Source organism: Elgaria multicarinata, chromosome 1, assembly GCF_023053635.1.
Source record: "Elgaria multicarinata webbii isolate HBS135686 ecotype San Diego chromosome 1, rElgMul1.1.pri, whole genome shotgun sequence".
Classification (NCBI taxonomy): domain Eukaryota; kingdom Metazoa; phylum Chordata; class Lepidosauria; order Squamata; family Anguidae; genus Elgaria; species Elgaria multicarinata.
Genome location: NC_086171.1, coordinates 106,372,887 through 106,386,342, shown reverse-complemented (window position 1 = coordinate 106,386,342; position 13,456 = coordinate 106,372,887). Strand labels below are relative to the sequence as shown.

Below are 13,456 nucleotides of genomic sequence, written 5' to 3'. Positions count from 1 at the left end.
TTGGCATTTCATCCACAATGGGGACCTGGCTTTACAACTTGTCTTACACTTGCCTTTGGCCCTGCATTAAGCCTCAGCTTGACAATCTCCGAGTCAAGACCAGCCTGGAACTCAATGAATCCTTTTCTTCAGAGGAAGACCCCATTGACCCCCCACAGCCACTATGAGATTTCAGGGTAGTCAATGGAAACCAATAACTCCTATCCACCCACTCTCATGCCAGCACCTTCAAAGATGCCTCACAGGGGAAGGCTACAGATTCAAGGGAGCCAACACACTCTGACAGGTTCCCACCAAACTCCACCATCCTGAAAGTCATCCCTGAGACCCCAGAAGCAGAGGCAGCAGTGAGTCTGAAAGGGAGCCCAGAACCAAAAGGACAGTGCCTAAAGGACAGCATGAGGCGTCCCATTCCTGAGCTCTACTTGAGAGGAGGAATCCATGTCTGATGCATGCTTTTGATCATGGCCTTGATAATGCACCAGGAAGGGGTGGCAGTAGGGCCCGTTACAAGGCTGCACGGTTGGTGACTAGCAGTTGCTGATGCTACATCCCACCCCGCTCAGCTCTCAACTGGACAGCTTTTCTGTTGACTTGAAGACATTGATCCCTGACAGCTCCCCAGCAGGACTGGAGCCTGAGCCACACAGCAGTGGTGGTGAGAACAGGACATGCCCTTAAGAATGTCTGTTCTCGGCATTCACCTTTAGCTCGGTGTCTAGGATCACTGGGTGAACCATAGATTTAGGTGGTCCTGAGGAATTATCACACGAGGTCTTAAACATAGATGTGTGCATGAGAAAAACAATGGCTCTCCTGTTGTCTCAGAATGGTGCTACTGCCATAGAACATCACTATAAATGCCTGCTGACCCTTGCCAAAGAGTCTGCAGATCACCAGCATTCCTGTGTAGCAGTTAAGGGTGAAATTTGAAAAGGCAACTGCATCATAAATGCCTGTTTCCATCTCTTGAGCTTACACACACACATGCACACTTGCCATGCATGTACTGTGCCATGAATCAGATGAAAGAAAGCACTTCTTCACACAGCACATCGTTAAACGATGGAACTCGCTACCACAAGATGTGGTGATGGCTACCAATTTGGAGAGCTTTAGAAGGGAGTTGGATAAATTTCTGGAAGAGAACGCTATCAATGGCTACTAGTCCTGATGGCTAAAGGCAACTTCCAGTATCAGACATAGTAAGTCTATGTGTACCAGTTGCTGGGGGAACACGGGTGGGAAGGTGCTGTTGTAGTCATGTCCTGCTTGTGGGTTCCTGCCAGACAGCTGTTGGTGAACAAAATGCTGGACTAGATGGACCATTGATCGGATCCAGTATGGCTCTTCTTATGGTCTTAGAAGCCCTGGCATCTTCACTTTGCAATTCTGTGGAGGGCAAGTAGTCCCACTGCTTTGGAAAACTCGCTTCCAGGCCTCTTACCCTTAGTTTAGGTGGGATATCTGAATTCAAAAAGAGTTTATTGATGGTGGCCACTTTGGTTTTCAGGAAGGCAATGTCTTTTTCCGTGTACAACCCAAGAGAAGCCAGCACGACCACTGAGTCAGCCAGGTGAAAAAACCTGGAGCGAGAACGGAAAGACACAGGCATGAACAGAAGGTGGAGAGGCGGGTGGGCAAGGGGACAGCAGCCCCTTGGTGCAACACAAGAACAAGACAGGACTGAACCACAGTCGGTGGATGCCATCCAGACACTGAAACTGGATTCAGATTGGGCCCTGCAGCATCCAACGGGCAACATTTGGGGTCAGTGACTTGCTTCTGCCCCAGGGCTGTTCCCACCCCATGTAAACTCAACACTAGTCCCAAAACTATATGGATTGATGGGAAAACAGGCAGAAGCTTTCCCAGGTTGTCATGGTTAAGCCCTGGGAGGTGACTGTACATGGTGTATTGAACATGTTGCGCAAACAAACCATCAAACCTACACACCATATTTAACAGAGTCTCCAATCTGAGCTGGCATTTTTATGAGATGGGCATATATCCTACTTCCACACCACCAGAAGTGTGTATAGCAACCTTCCCTGGCTGGGGCAAGCTGGGAGTTGTAGTCCAAGGGTTCGTCCACACAGGCGAATGGATTGCTTTGGATTGCTTTGCCCATGGATTGCTTTGGAGTGGCAGCAAGTGGTCTACATGATGCAGCCGCCACTCCGAATCAATCAAGCTCAAAGCCCCGAAGCTCTGCACTAAAGAACTCGGGGACTTACCCCAACTTTTTTTTAGATTGGAGCAAGGCTCTGCAGAGGCGCTTGTTTAGAAAAAATAAATAAAATTTAAAGGGGAGGGGGTTGGCAATCCCACCAGGGAGGGAGCACCCCATTCCTCCCCCCTTGCTCCCCCCCCAGTTATCTGTAAATGTGGTCCTTTGCACTTACAGCTAAACAAAATAAAACAAAAACACATCTGCCCCATTTTCCCCTTAAAAGCTTCACTAACCAGAGAAGAAGGGGTGCGGATGCTCCCAGGCGCCCCCAGACCAGGCCTTGTGAGTGCTCAGGTGGGCGGACGCGGTGGCGCCGGCCCCTGAAAAGCCCTCAACTGCACTCCTTCCCATGTAGATGCTCCCATGTAGCTGCTGGGCGCAGCATTATCAAAGTCGTATAGACGATGGCCAAGATGTCTAGAAGGCACCAGGTTGGGGAAAGCTGGCATATGTAGCATGGCAGAGGACAGGCGTACTCACTTCTCCATCTCCAGGTAAAAATAGAGATCGTTGACCAGGAAGTTGACTGAGATGATGCGGCTGCCAAAGATCTTACGCTTTGCTTGTACCACCTCAATGTCATCTGTCCCGGTGGAATATGCACCGGGCCGCCCACTAGGTGTACTTGTGCTCATCCGTCTCTGAGTGCCTGGGCTTGGCAGATCTGGAGATAGAAAAGGGGAGGCTCCCAATTACAGCGTCTCTCACAAAGATCTGAGTGGTGGCCACCGGAGGCATTAACAGACAAAGGTCTTAGCTAGACCTAAGGTTTGTCCCGGGGTCATCCCTGTTCATGTAAATGACACACAGGATATCCCGGGATAAACCTTAGGTCTAGCTAAGGCCAAAGAAGCAATCCATACATTCAGCGCAACTCATATGCTTTGATACTTGAGGGCTTAGGTAGTTTCATTAAAGTAGGAGTGTCTAAGCTGCTCTGAACAGAAATCTCGTGGAGCTATTCAGCACCAGTGCATCCCAGTTAATAATAATATCAATCAATATTTGCTTTATATACATGATCTCAGCTAAAGGTAACGTTTTGGGAAGTAGAGAAAACATTATTGAAGTTGGAGCAGAAATGCCATAAGGGGAGAGCTTAAATAAGCAAGGGCAGGAAAGGAACCCATGAAGACCCCTTATACGTCCTTCCCCACACCCAGGACGCACTTTCCTTGTCGTTTTTTCGTTCCCGATGGAGGAATTCTTCAAAGAGTTTGCGATGCACCACGTAACTCATCGCCTTTCGGAACCTGCAAACGGTCCTGACGAAGGAGCCAAGAGCATACCAGCACCTTTTCTGGAGAAGAGAACATTGTTAGCTATGTGCAACACCATGCACCTTGTTCATCAACAAGACAAGATGTTTTGGGAAATCCTTTTTGGAAAATCCTTCCATTTCAAACACAAAAGTTGACTTTCAAAACTTCAGATTCTGGAAACTTCCCTTATTTTAGATTCACCTCTAGAGTCTGGTACAGATCTAACATTCCCAATCTCTCAACCATGTGTAGGAGATTGGGAACACTCATGAGCGCCTTCCTCCCCTCCCTTCTTGTTAGAGCTAACTATGGTGTGGCATTATGAGCATACTGATGATAATGCTAACCATGGTTAGCTCAAACCAGAGTTTGCATAGCCACTTCTAACCATAGTTAGAAATAGATTTGAAGCCAACCATGGATAGCTTTTAATTCTGGTGCAGATATAATACAGTATCATGGTTATTTCTTCAAAGGAAAGCTAGGGGGAACCTGCAAAGAAAGGAAGGCAAAGGAACTCATAGGTTGCCCTCACTCTTATAATCATAGTTAGAAAATTGAGAAGGGTAAGGTATCAAATGAGCTTAGGTGAAAGGAGCTTATGCACTCCCCAGCCTGTAAAATATTAGGTGGTGTTCTTTAAAAAAATTCAAGGCATTGCTGCTTTCACAGGGGACAGGATTCCCTCCCCATGCCTTATATCAGAGTTTTTAAACATGCATGAAATAGACACATTGGATCACAGCCTTTGGCTGGGGATAGATCACTGAGATTTTCCTTATATGACCTTCCCCAGAGCCAAATTCCACTCTGTCAGGCCTGGTCTACACATGCAGCAGAATGGACTCTGCCACTTCAGACTGCGGGTGGGCAATATCTTTGAATGCACCTCCATATCAAATACTCCATGCATAGAGAAAACCAGCACAGCAGGCACAGGGCTAGAATATAATCTTTTCACCTGCTGTGCTAGTTCTCTATTTGCAGGGAGCAGTTTGTTTGTATTTAAAATATTTATATCCTGCCCTTCAGATGAGCTTCTAGGGTTGTTTGAAAAAACAACAAGAAGATAGCACATCAATAAAATATTGCCACCAATATGTTAAAAGAGAAAAATATATTAAAATGCATTAAAAAAAGCTTAGGAGAACAGAAAACATATTTGCAGGGTGCCAAATGGATAAGAATGATGGAAACAGGCACCAAAATACATAGAGGAGTATTCAGAACTGGAATTTACCACCTTTGGTTAAAAACAAACAAACAAACATATTTTAGCTGAACGCTCTTGCTGTCAGTAGCTAAGCCTTTTGAAAGACATTTCAACCGTTCTGGAACGGGGTGGGCGGAGCGTATTTCACAAAAGCTGGGAAAGCGTCAAACAATGATTAGCAGGACAAAGGGTCTGGTGGGGCCAGTGAGGGCAGCTGGGCCTGAAGTTCTGCACCCCAGCTTTAGACTCATAAATCTCCCTCGGTCACAATCCTGGCCAATCCAATCCAATGCAACTTGAACATTCAGTGTTCTCAGAATATGTCTCAAGTTTCCCCAACTAGTAATTTCACCACCTATAATTGGGACAATCATGTTCTTGGAACTGGAAGAGATGGGGGGGGGGGGTAATCTCTTTGAGTCAACAGTGTCTCCAGCATAAATCTATTTTTGATTATAGCAGACAACAGTCTTTGTCTACTTAACGCATTGCCCAGTATCCTCACTCTCCTGTGAGCCTGTCAAGATTGCATTTGCTTTTAGGGTTAGATTCTGGGCAGCCAAGTCCGCAGGTCATAGGCCTTTTAAATTTCAAATATGAATCTAAAGCAAATATAATATAAATGCAAACCCCCACTCCCCAGCCTTTATTCACCATCTTATCTTTTATCATGGAAGGCCTCCTTGACTTCCCACTTGGTGGGACAAACGAAAGATCAGTCTCAGGGTATAAGCCTTGATACATTTTAAACCTGCCAAAGTCCAGCAAGAAAAGAAAAGAAAAGAAGAGCTAGTTAGGGGAGAAATTCATTTGCTCTGTAATTTACTTGTAGTCTGTCTGTTTCATAGAATCATCGAATCATAGAATAGCAGAGTTGGAAGGGGCCTACAAGGCCATCGAGTCCAACCCCCTGCTCAATGCAGGAATCCACCCTAAAGCATCCCTGACAGATTGGACCTTGCCCAAAACATTTTCGATGAAAGATTCCACACTCCTTAAATCCTTCCCCTCCACACACACACACACACACACACACTTTAATAAATTGTGTCATTTATGGCACAATCCTATGAATGTTTAGACAGAAAAAAGTGATTAGCTGTGGAACACTGGGAATTATTGGACTTTTTTCCTGCCTAAACATGCATAAGATTGTACCCTTCATTATATATATATATATATGATCAATTAGGCTCCATTTTATTAAACTGACCAATGTACAGCCCTGGATTAACCATTACGCAATATAAGCACATGCTTAGGGCACCAAGGGAAGGGGTCACCACAGAGTACTGGTACCATAGCTGTAGCCATCTAATTTTAAGGAATTCCAGATTAAAAATCATTTCCAATAATTTTTTGCATTTGCATTTTCCCCTTATAACAGTTTTATTTTTTTAAAAAATGCATAAAACAGTGATGAAAATTTGTATTTTTTTCTGTTGCTCAAGTTATAAGTAAGTAATTGGCTTATATTGCTTGCTGCTCTTTAGTGTTAAATAAATGTAATAAAAAACAGTTTATATTTAATATAGTTATGTGTTCTGGTGTGGGGGATGGCCTTGAAGAAAACAGAGTTTTTAATGTCTTATTTCACCTTCAGCACATATTGTGTCTTAATGTCTTGCTGGCTAAGCGATAGAAGGGCCAAGAGGGCACTATTATTGGGCTGTGCTTAGGGTATCAGCTGGTCTTAATCCGCCCCTGCCAACGTACATGGTGATTCACAGAATAGCATATTGGAAAAAGACAGATATCTGGCCAAAAGAACATAAACTAGCACTCTCTTGGAATTCCTTGCCATTCTGCAGGCCACAAATACGATGGAATTATTCTCTTTCTGGAATCTTGCAAAAGAACATCTCATTGCTAGCTTAGATTGTGTTATATCAAAGCCCTTTCCACTGAGTCTCCCAAGTTTAGCAACATGCACAACCATGAGTTTCCAAGATTTTAGTTAGACAGAATTTGGATTTAACCCGCCCTCCCCACAAAAAACCCCTAACTAACCCTGTTTTGCATTTCCACTTTACTCACCATTTCTCTTCCAGGATCTTCATAACTTCTATTTGTGCTGTGACCAACATGGGTACAGTGACTAGATATGCCCTTGGGATGTCTTTGATAATGTCAGCATTGCACTGCAGCAGCTTTTCTAGGTGAAAAACACAGACACAGACTTCCTAGCATTTTTGCCCCTGACCAACACCGCAATACTGGATAACACAGAGTGGATACACGACCATTAACAGGTAATAACTCATGCACAAACTGCATGTAACCATTTGGTAGGCTGGATGTCTACATTATTCCGCCTAGTGATAAGGAGAATTTTACCAAACATCAGGTCCATACATGTATGGAAAAATGGTTATCTATATGATTGGTTGCTTTCTAACTAAGCAGGGAATCTAGTTCTGCAATTCTAAAATTAAGATAAAAACGAGTATACAAAATTTAAAATTCTAAAACACAGAACATACACACATAAAGCATTAAAAACCATTAAAAAACTAAACATGTGGGAGTTTAAGATGTGCCGCCATACGCCTGGGAAAAGAGGAAAGTCTTAACCTGGCGCCGGAAAGATAGCAGCTTTGGCACCAGGCGAGCCTCGTCAGGGAGATCGTTCCATAGTCTGGGGGCCACCACCGAAAAGGCCCTGTCCCTCGTTGCCACACTCTGAGCTTTTCTCGGAAGAGGCACCCGGAGGAGGACCTTAGATGTTGAACGTAGTGACTGGGTATATTCACGTTGGGAGAGGAGTTCCGTCAGGTATTGTGGTCCCAAGCCGTGTAAGGCTTTATAGGTCAAAACCAGCACCTTGAATTGGGCTCGGAAACATACAGGCAGCCAGTGCAAGCGGACCAGAGCAGGTGTTATATGGTCGAACCTTCTGGTTCCCGAAATCAATCTGGCCGCTGCATTTTGCATGAGCTGCAGCTTCCAAACCGTCTTCAAAGGTTACCCCACGTAGAGTGCATTGCAGTAATCTAACTTGGAGGCTACCAGAGCATGGACAACTGAAGCCAGGTTATCCCTGTCCAGATAGGGGCATAGCTGGGCCACCAACCGGAGTTTGTAAAAGGCACTCCGTGCCACCGAGGTCACTTGAGCCTCAAGTGACAAAGAGTTCAGATGTACAACCCAAGAAGCTCCATATACTGACATATAAGACAGGTGTACAGGACAGGTGGGTGCTCCTGTAGCTGACAGATCCAGGGCATATCTACGACCTGTGGCTTGATTTGTGGGCCAGAGCAAGATGGGACAAGAGCCCAGCTGACATACCAGGTGGGATAGCATTGAAGAAGAACGTCCTGACACAGTCATTGATCTGAGCACGCTGGACCCTGGCATTGGGCTCATTCGTGAGCTCTTCTACAGCCATCCAGAAAAGGAGCGGGGCTTCGGCAGAGTGCATCTTGAGGAAGTGCCGGAAGTAGTCCAGGTGTAGGGGACTCGACAGCACCTCCGAAAAGGTTCTAAAATGGCAAGGAGAGACCAGGCAGCGGAGGGCACCATCTCTTCTGTTCACATCACACAGTTTTTATACACAGATGCTCACTTCCCAGATTGCAAATAATGATGGAAAATGTGAACAAATAGAACGAAGCTTTTCTCATCCCTCCCCATTCTAAGGCAGCAACTCCTAAGAATTGCCAGTGTTAGGTTCCTGAAACGCTCCACTTTCCTTTAAAATCAAGTTTCTAGTCCTCACGAAAGGCAGTGCAATGTAGTTGACAGTGTGTGGGATTCACATCGGAGAGGCATGGTGCAAATGCCTCACTGAGCTAGAAAGCTCTGTGGGCAAGTTTGAGCCAGGAGCTACCTTTCCACCCAGTTGACCTCACATGGGACAATCCCCATGTACATTGTCCTGAGCAATATGGAGGAAGGGAAGGTTAGAGACATGATGAATTGAGGGCTGCTTCAAAACATCCAAGGACTGTGTAAAGCAAGACACCTCTTTCCATGTGGCAGGGCTTCTGTGACCCATGTGGCTCCCTGACCTCCCTTCTAGGCTTCTCCTAGGGATGTCTCTCTGTTCTTACATTCCCCCCATCTTCCATATGGCAGACCTCTTCCTGCTGTCCTTATTGCTTTGGGCCAAAAAAGCCCAGGCAGTGCAAAAAACACAAATACTGCAGCTGGCCTGTTTAACAAAAACAAAAAACCACAGGATTAAATCATCACATCTGCATGACTTGTTCTGAGCTTAGAGCTCTGCTTCCTTTGATGCACAACTGGGAGGGCATTTGCTGGAGACACAACCATTAGCTGTTCCAAATTGTTGCTGCCTGTGGTGTACATGCTTGTTTCTCGTGTTCTACTCCCACCTACTTTAAATAGACCTGCAGCTTTCCAAAGCACTGCAGCTGCTTTCCCAAACCAGCCGCTTTCCTCCAGATGTGTTGAGCTCCAACTTCCATAATCCCCAGCCAGTGTGGCCAATGCTGGAAATTATGAGAGTTGTAGTCCAACACATCTGGAGGGCACCTGGTTGGGGAAGGCTGCACTACATCCTTCGCAGGTCTATTCTTGATGGACATTTTACCACTTTTAATGGGATGAAGGATGCATGGGTGTTTTTTTAGTGTGCAGTTGGACACAAAATGTGCAGTTGGGGGGAAAAAGTACAGTTGGAAATTTGATAATGTGCTGTTGAAAAAAGTGGTGAAAATAATTAAGACACGTGTTATGTGTTTATTAAGAACTTAACAATAGACAACGTTAGGGATGGCATGTAACACAAATTATATAAGGATGCAGGTGAAAGAACCCTTGATGGTGTGACTGATGTTGTTGGGTCCTGTGACAGTGTTGCCTGAATAGGTGTGGGGGCAGAGTTGGCCCTTGGGTCTATTGCATGGTCTGGTACCTCTGTCTGTGTCTCAGTCCTGTGTACTATTGCTTATTAGCATCTGCTTCAGGTTGGGAGGTTTTCTGTAGGCCAGGACTGGTCTGCCTCCCAAGGCATGTGTGAGAGAAGTGACTGTGCTGATGATGGGTTGGAGTTCACTGATGAGCCATTGCAGTGGTTTCAATTGGGGGCTATAGGTGACAACCAGTGGTGTACTTCTCTTGGTCTGTAGGCCTTCCTGGGTATCCATATGGCCCTGCCAATCTGTCTTTAAGTTTAAGATGCTACTAGTGGTGGTGATAATAATGTGTTTGGCTTGGGCGGGTGCGTGTGTGTGAGAGCTTCATCCCACGTACCTGCTTCCCTCGGATTATCCCCATAGCGCTAAGCTTTCGCGGTTGTTGTTGTTTTTGCTACCGGGTGACAACGACCCTTTGCATACCAGGGAGTGAGTTTAAGGGGGGAAATGTAAAAAAAAAATCATAAAAAATCAACAGATGACCCAATTCAATTCAAATTTGGCATGCTTAAAGCTCTACTTAATATCTATTACTGTGCCAATTTTGGTGTCTTTATCTTTAAAGCTTATGCAGATATAAGCATTTGTTTAAAATCCTGCTCCTGCGCCCCAGCGGTGGCTCGGAAGATATGCTCAAAAAGTAGGGGCTAAATACGGCGAGTCTTTTGGCTTTGTAGCACAATTAAGGCAGGATGCATGGGAGCACTTCACAATCAAAGCAGATTATAAGGTGGAAAACTTCTGAGTCCTTTGCATGCAATTCGCAGTGACTGCACAGTATAACGCCGGTGTGATAAAGCTGTGTGTGTCTGAAAGGGCATTTGTGCAGATGGAAAATTTGCTAACGGACAACAATAACTAATTTCCCCCCTCCTCATTAAGCTCTCTGAAAACCTAGCCCTTGAGCACTCTGGAGGATGATATAGGACAGAATGGGCAGTTACTAAACACCAAATTGGACATAACATTAATTTATGTGACTGCAATTAACGTATGCATTTTTGTTGTGTAAATAGCATCTGCCCTGACCCAAAAAAAACCTCCTCTCTGAAGCTGCTGTTTGCATTTCACGGGAAGCACCCACTGGTGCCAAAGGAGGCTTCCCTTGAAAGACAAAGAACAGCATCAGAGCCAGCGAAGATGAGGGATAAACTCCCCCCCCCCCCCCGCGTGCCGCACCACCCTGTCCTTTGACTACAGAACAAAAAAGGTGCATGTTAAATGAATTGACACAATTCATGTCATGGCTAGTCTGGCACTGAGTGTTGGAACGAAACAGCAGGACAAGCCATTGTGCTGTGATACCTGGGCTTTACGAGGGCCTTTCTTGTGGCTGGTCCCTTCCTCATAAAGGACAAACTTGACCTGGTCCAGTGGAGGCTCCTTCTCCCCGCCAATGGCCGAGCGAACACTCCTACAAGGGAAATGAAGCCGTAGGCTCAGGGGAATGCAAGTCTAGTCATAAGAAGCTCTGGGAGGCAGCCACTGGGAGCGAGGGAAACTTGGACGGTTTTCAGCCAACACTAAGTTCTCAAGCAATGACCTTGGCGAGACCTCAGGGAGTTAGCAAGAACAGGTTTCTGGAGGCAACTGTTTAAGGTTGCCTCCAGGACACTTTCTTTGTTTTTCCTTCTCAGGGCAGAGCCAGGCATTGCCAAGACATGCAGCTGCTGCCACTCTGTAGCTTCTCCTGAACTTGAAGCTCCGCCTGAGCTTAGTTCTCTTCTCCTCCTGGCTCATTCAGGAGCCAGACTAAGGTCACCCCGGTTCCAAACCTGCAGGGACTCACCGCCTGATGGACACCTCTTGCAGAATGTCCGGAAGTTCTTACTAAGAAGTTCCACGGCCATCTTCGGGTTCAGCCGGGCCAGCTCCTCAAATGCCATGCTGCTGTAATCTGCCATTATGGAAGCAAAGAAATAGCAAGGAGGTCGCTAGCGTTTTTGGACGCTGTAGCCAAGACAAAGTGATTGACTATCGAAAGTCTGTGGAAAGCCCCCACATGTGAAGGTTTGTAGTCTGCGTGTGACAGAGCATCATGTGCATATATTTCTGCAATTTTATGTTGTTACAAGCAGCTGAAACAGGACCACAACTATAGACCATTACAGTAAAAAAAAAAAATGCCCTCTGGCATTTCGTATGTGAAATAAACATGGTATAATTTGTCTACCTGAAATCTCCCTGGGTTGGATCTAGACTTAGGGCTTCTCTAAATGAGCGATTCGTAGCGTGCTCATGACTGGCCACTCACAGAGGTTTCCAGGTCTCCCACCATTCTAGGGTGACCATATGAAAAGGAAGACAGGGCTCCTGTATCTTTAATAGTTGTATTGAAAAGGGAATTTCAGCAGGTGTCATTTGTATATATGGAGAACCTAGTGAAATCTCCTGTTCATCATCACAGTTAAAGCTGCAGGAGCCCTGCCCTCTTTTAAATCTGGTCTCTCTAGTATAGCTCCTGCAGCTTTAACTGTTGTGATGAAGAGGGAATTTCACCAGGTTCTCCATATATACAAAGGACACCTGCTGAAATTCCCTTTTTTATGCAACTGTAAAAGATACATGAGTCCTCCTTTTCATATGGTCACCCTACACCATTCCCCCCCCCCTTATTTGTTTTTAAAAAGATCAGAGATTAACTGGATTAAACCCTTAATGGCACAAATTCAGCAGTATGTAGAGCTGGCATTGCACTCTGAACTTGCCAAGGAAGGACTTTCCCTGCTATCAGAGGAAGAGGATAAAATGCCTCCCTGCAACAAAGGGAGATAGACCTGATCCCCCATCCCACCAAGAGCACCCCTTTAAGTTCAATAGGGCTTACTCCTGAGTAAGTGTGCCACGTGGACATAGGGGGTTCTATAAGACCACAAGAACAAGACCTTTCATTATGCTGGATTATAGTTGTGCTAGGTTTAAATCCAATGTGATTCTTTTAAGTTGTTTTTCTTCTTTCTGTTGGTTTGTGCTAGTAATTCCTCAGAAGTAAGATCCATTGTGTTCAATGGGGCTTACTCTGAAGTAAGTGTGCTGAGGAAGGCTGCAGACTTACAGCACATGGCTCATACCCCCACCCCACCTACTCCTTTGCACACATGACAGGAAGGGAGGGAGGGAGGCGGTCCCTCAAAACATGTTTACTGTTTAAAAGAGCCCCAGGAAACAGCAGGATCATAGAATCATAGAATCATAGAATAGCAGAGTTGGAAGGGGCCTACAAGGCCATCGAGTCCAACCCCCTGCTCAATGCAGGAATCCACCCTAAAGCATCCCTGACAGATGGTTGTCCAGCTGCCTCTTGAATGCCTCTAGCATGGGAGAGCCCACAACCTCCCTAGGTAGCTGATTCCATTGTCGCACTGCTCTAACAGTCAGGAAGTTTTTCCTGATGTCCAGCCGGAATCTGGCTTCCTTTAACTTGAGCCCGTTATTCCGTGTCCTGCACTCTGGGAGGATCGAGAAGAGATCCTGGCCCTCCTCTGTGTGACAACCTTTTAAGTATTTGAAGACTGCTATCATGTCTCCCCTCAATCTTCTCTTCTCCAGGCTAAACATGCCCAGTTCTTTCAGTCTCTCTTCATAGGGCTTTGTTTCTAGACCTCTGATCATCCTGGTTGCCCTCTTCTGAACACGCTCCAGCTTGTCTGCGTCCTTCTTGAATTGTGGAGCCCAGAACTGGACGCAATACTCTAGATGAGGCCTAACCAGGGCCGAATAGAGAGGAACCAGTACCTCACGTGATTTGGAAGCTATACTTCTATTAATGCAGCCCAAAATAGCATTTGCCTTTCTTGCAGCCATATCGCACTGTTGCCTCATATTCAGCTTGTGATCTACAACAATTCCAAGATCTTTCTCGTTT

The 13,456-nt window shown here is 45.7% G+C and overlaps 1 protein-coding gene across 1 annotated transcript in view; it reads right to left on the bottom strand.

Annotated features, from left to right (window-relative positions):
• Nucleotides 1–13,456, bottom strand: part of RGSL1 (regulator of G protein signaling like 1) — a 38,943-nt gene that overhangs the window by 5,255 nt on the left and 20,232 nt on the right. The window contains exons 10-17 of the mRNA XM_063130857.1: nucleotides 11,381–11,488; nucleotides 10,897–11,005; nucleotides 8,000–8,193; nucleotides 6,746–6,863; nucleotides 5,363–5,459; nucleotides 3,404–3,533; nucleotides 2,714–2,897; nucleotides 1,448–1,586 (exon numbers count right to left, since the gene is read on the bottom strand). Coding sequence (XP_062986927.1) covers nucleotides 1,448–1,586; nucleotides 2,714–2,897; nucleotides 3,404–3,533; nucleotides 5,363–5,459; nucleotides 6,746–6,863; nucleotides 8,000–8,193; nucleotides 10,897–11,005; nucleotides 11,381–11,488 — 1,079 coding nt within the window. The remainder of the gene's footprint in view (nucleotides 1–1,447; nucleotides 1,587–2,713; nucleotides 2,898–3,403; nucleotides 3,534–5,362; nucleotides 5,460–6,745; nucleotides 6,864–7,999; nucleotides 8,194–10,896; nucleotides 11,006–11,380; nucleotides 11,489–13,456) is intronic.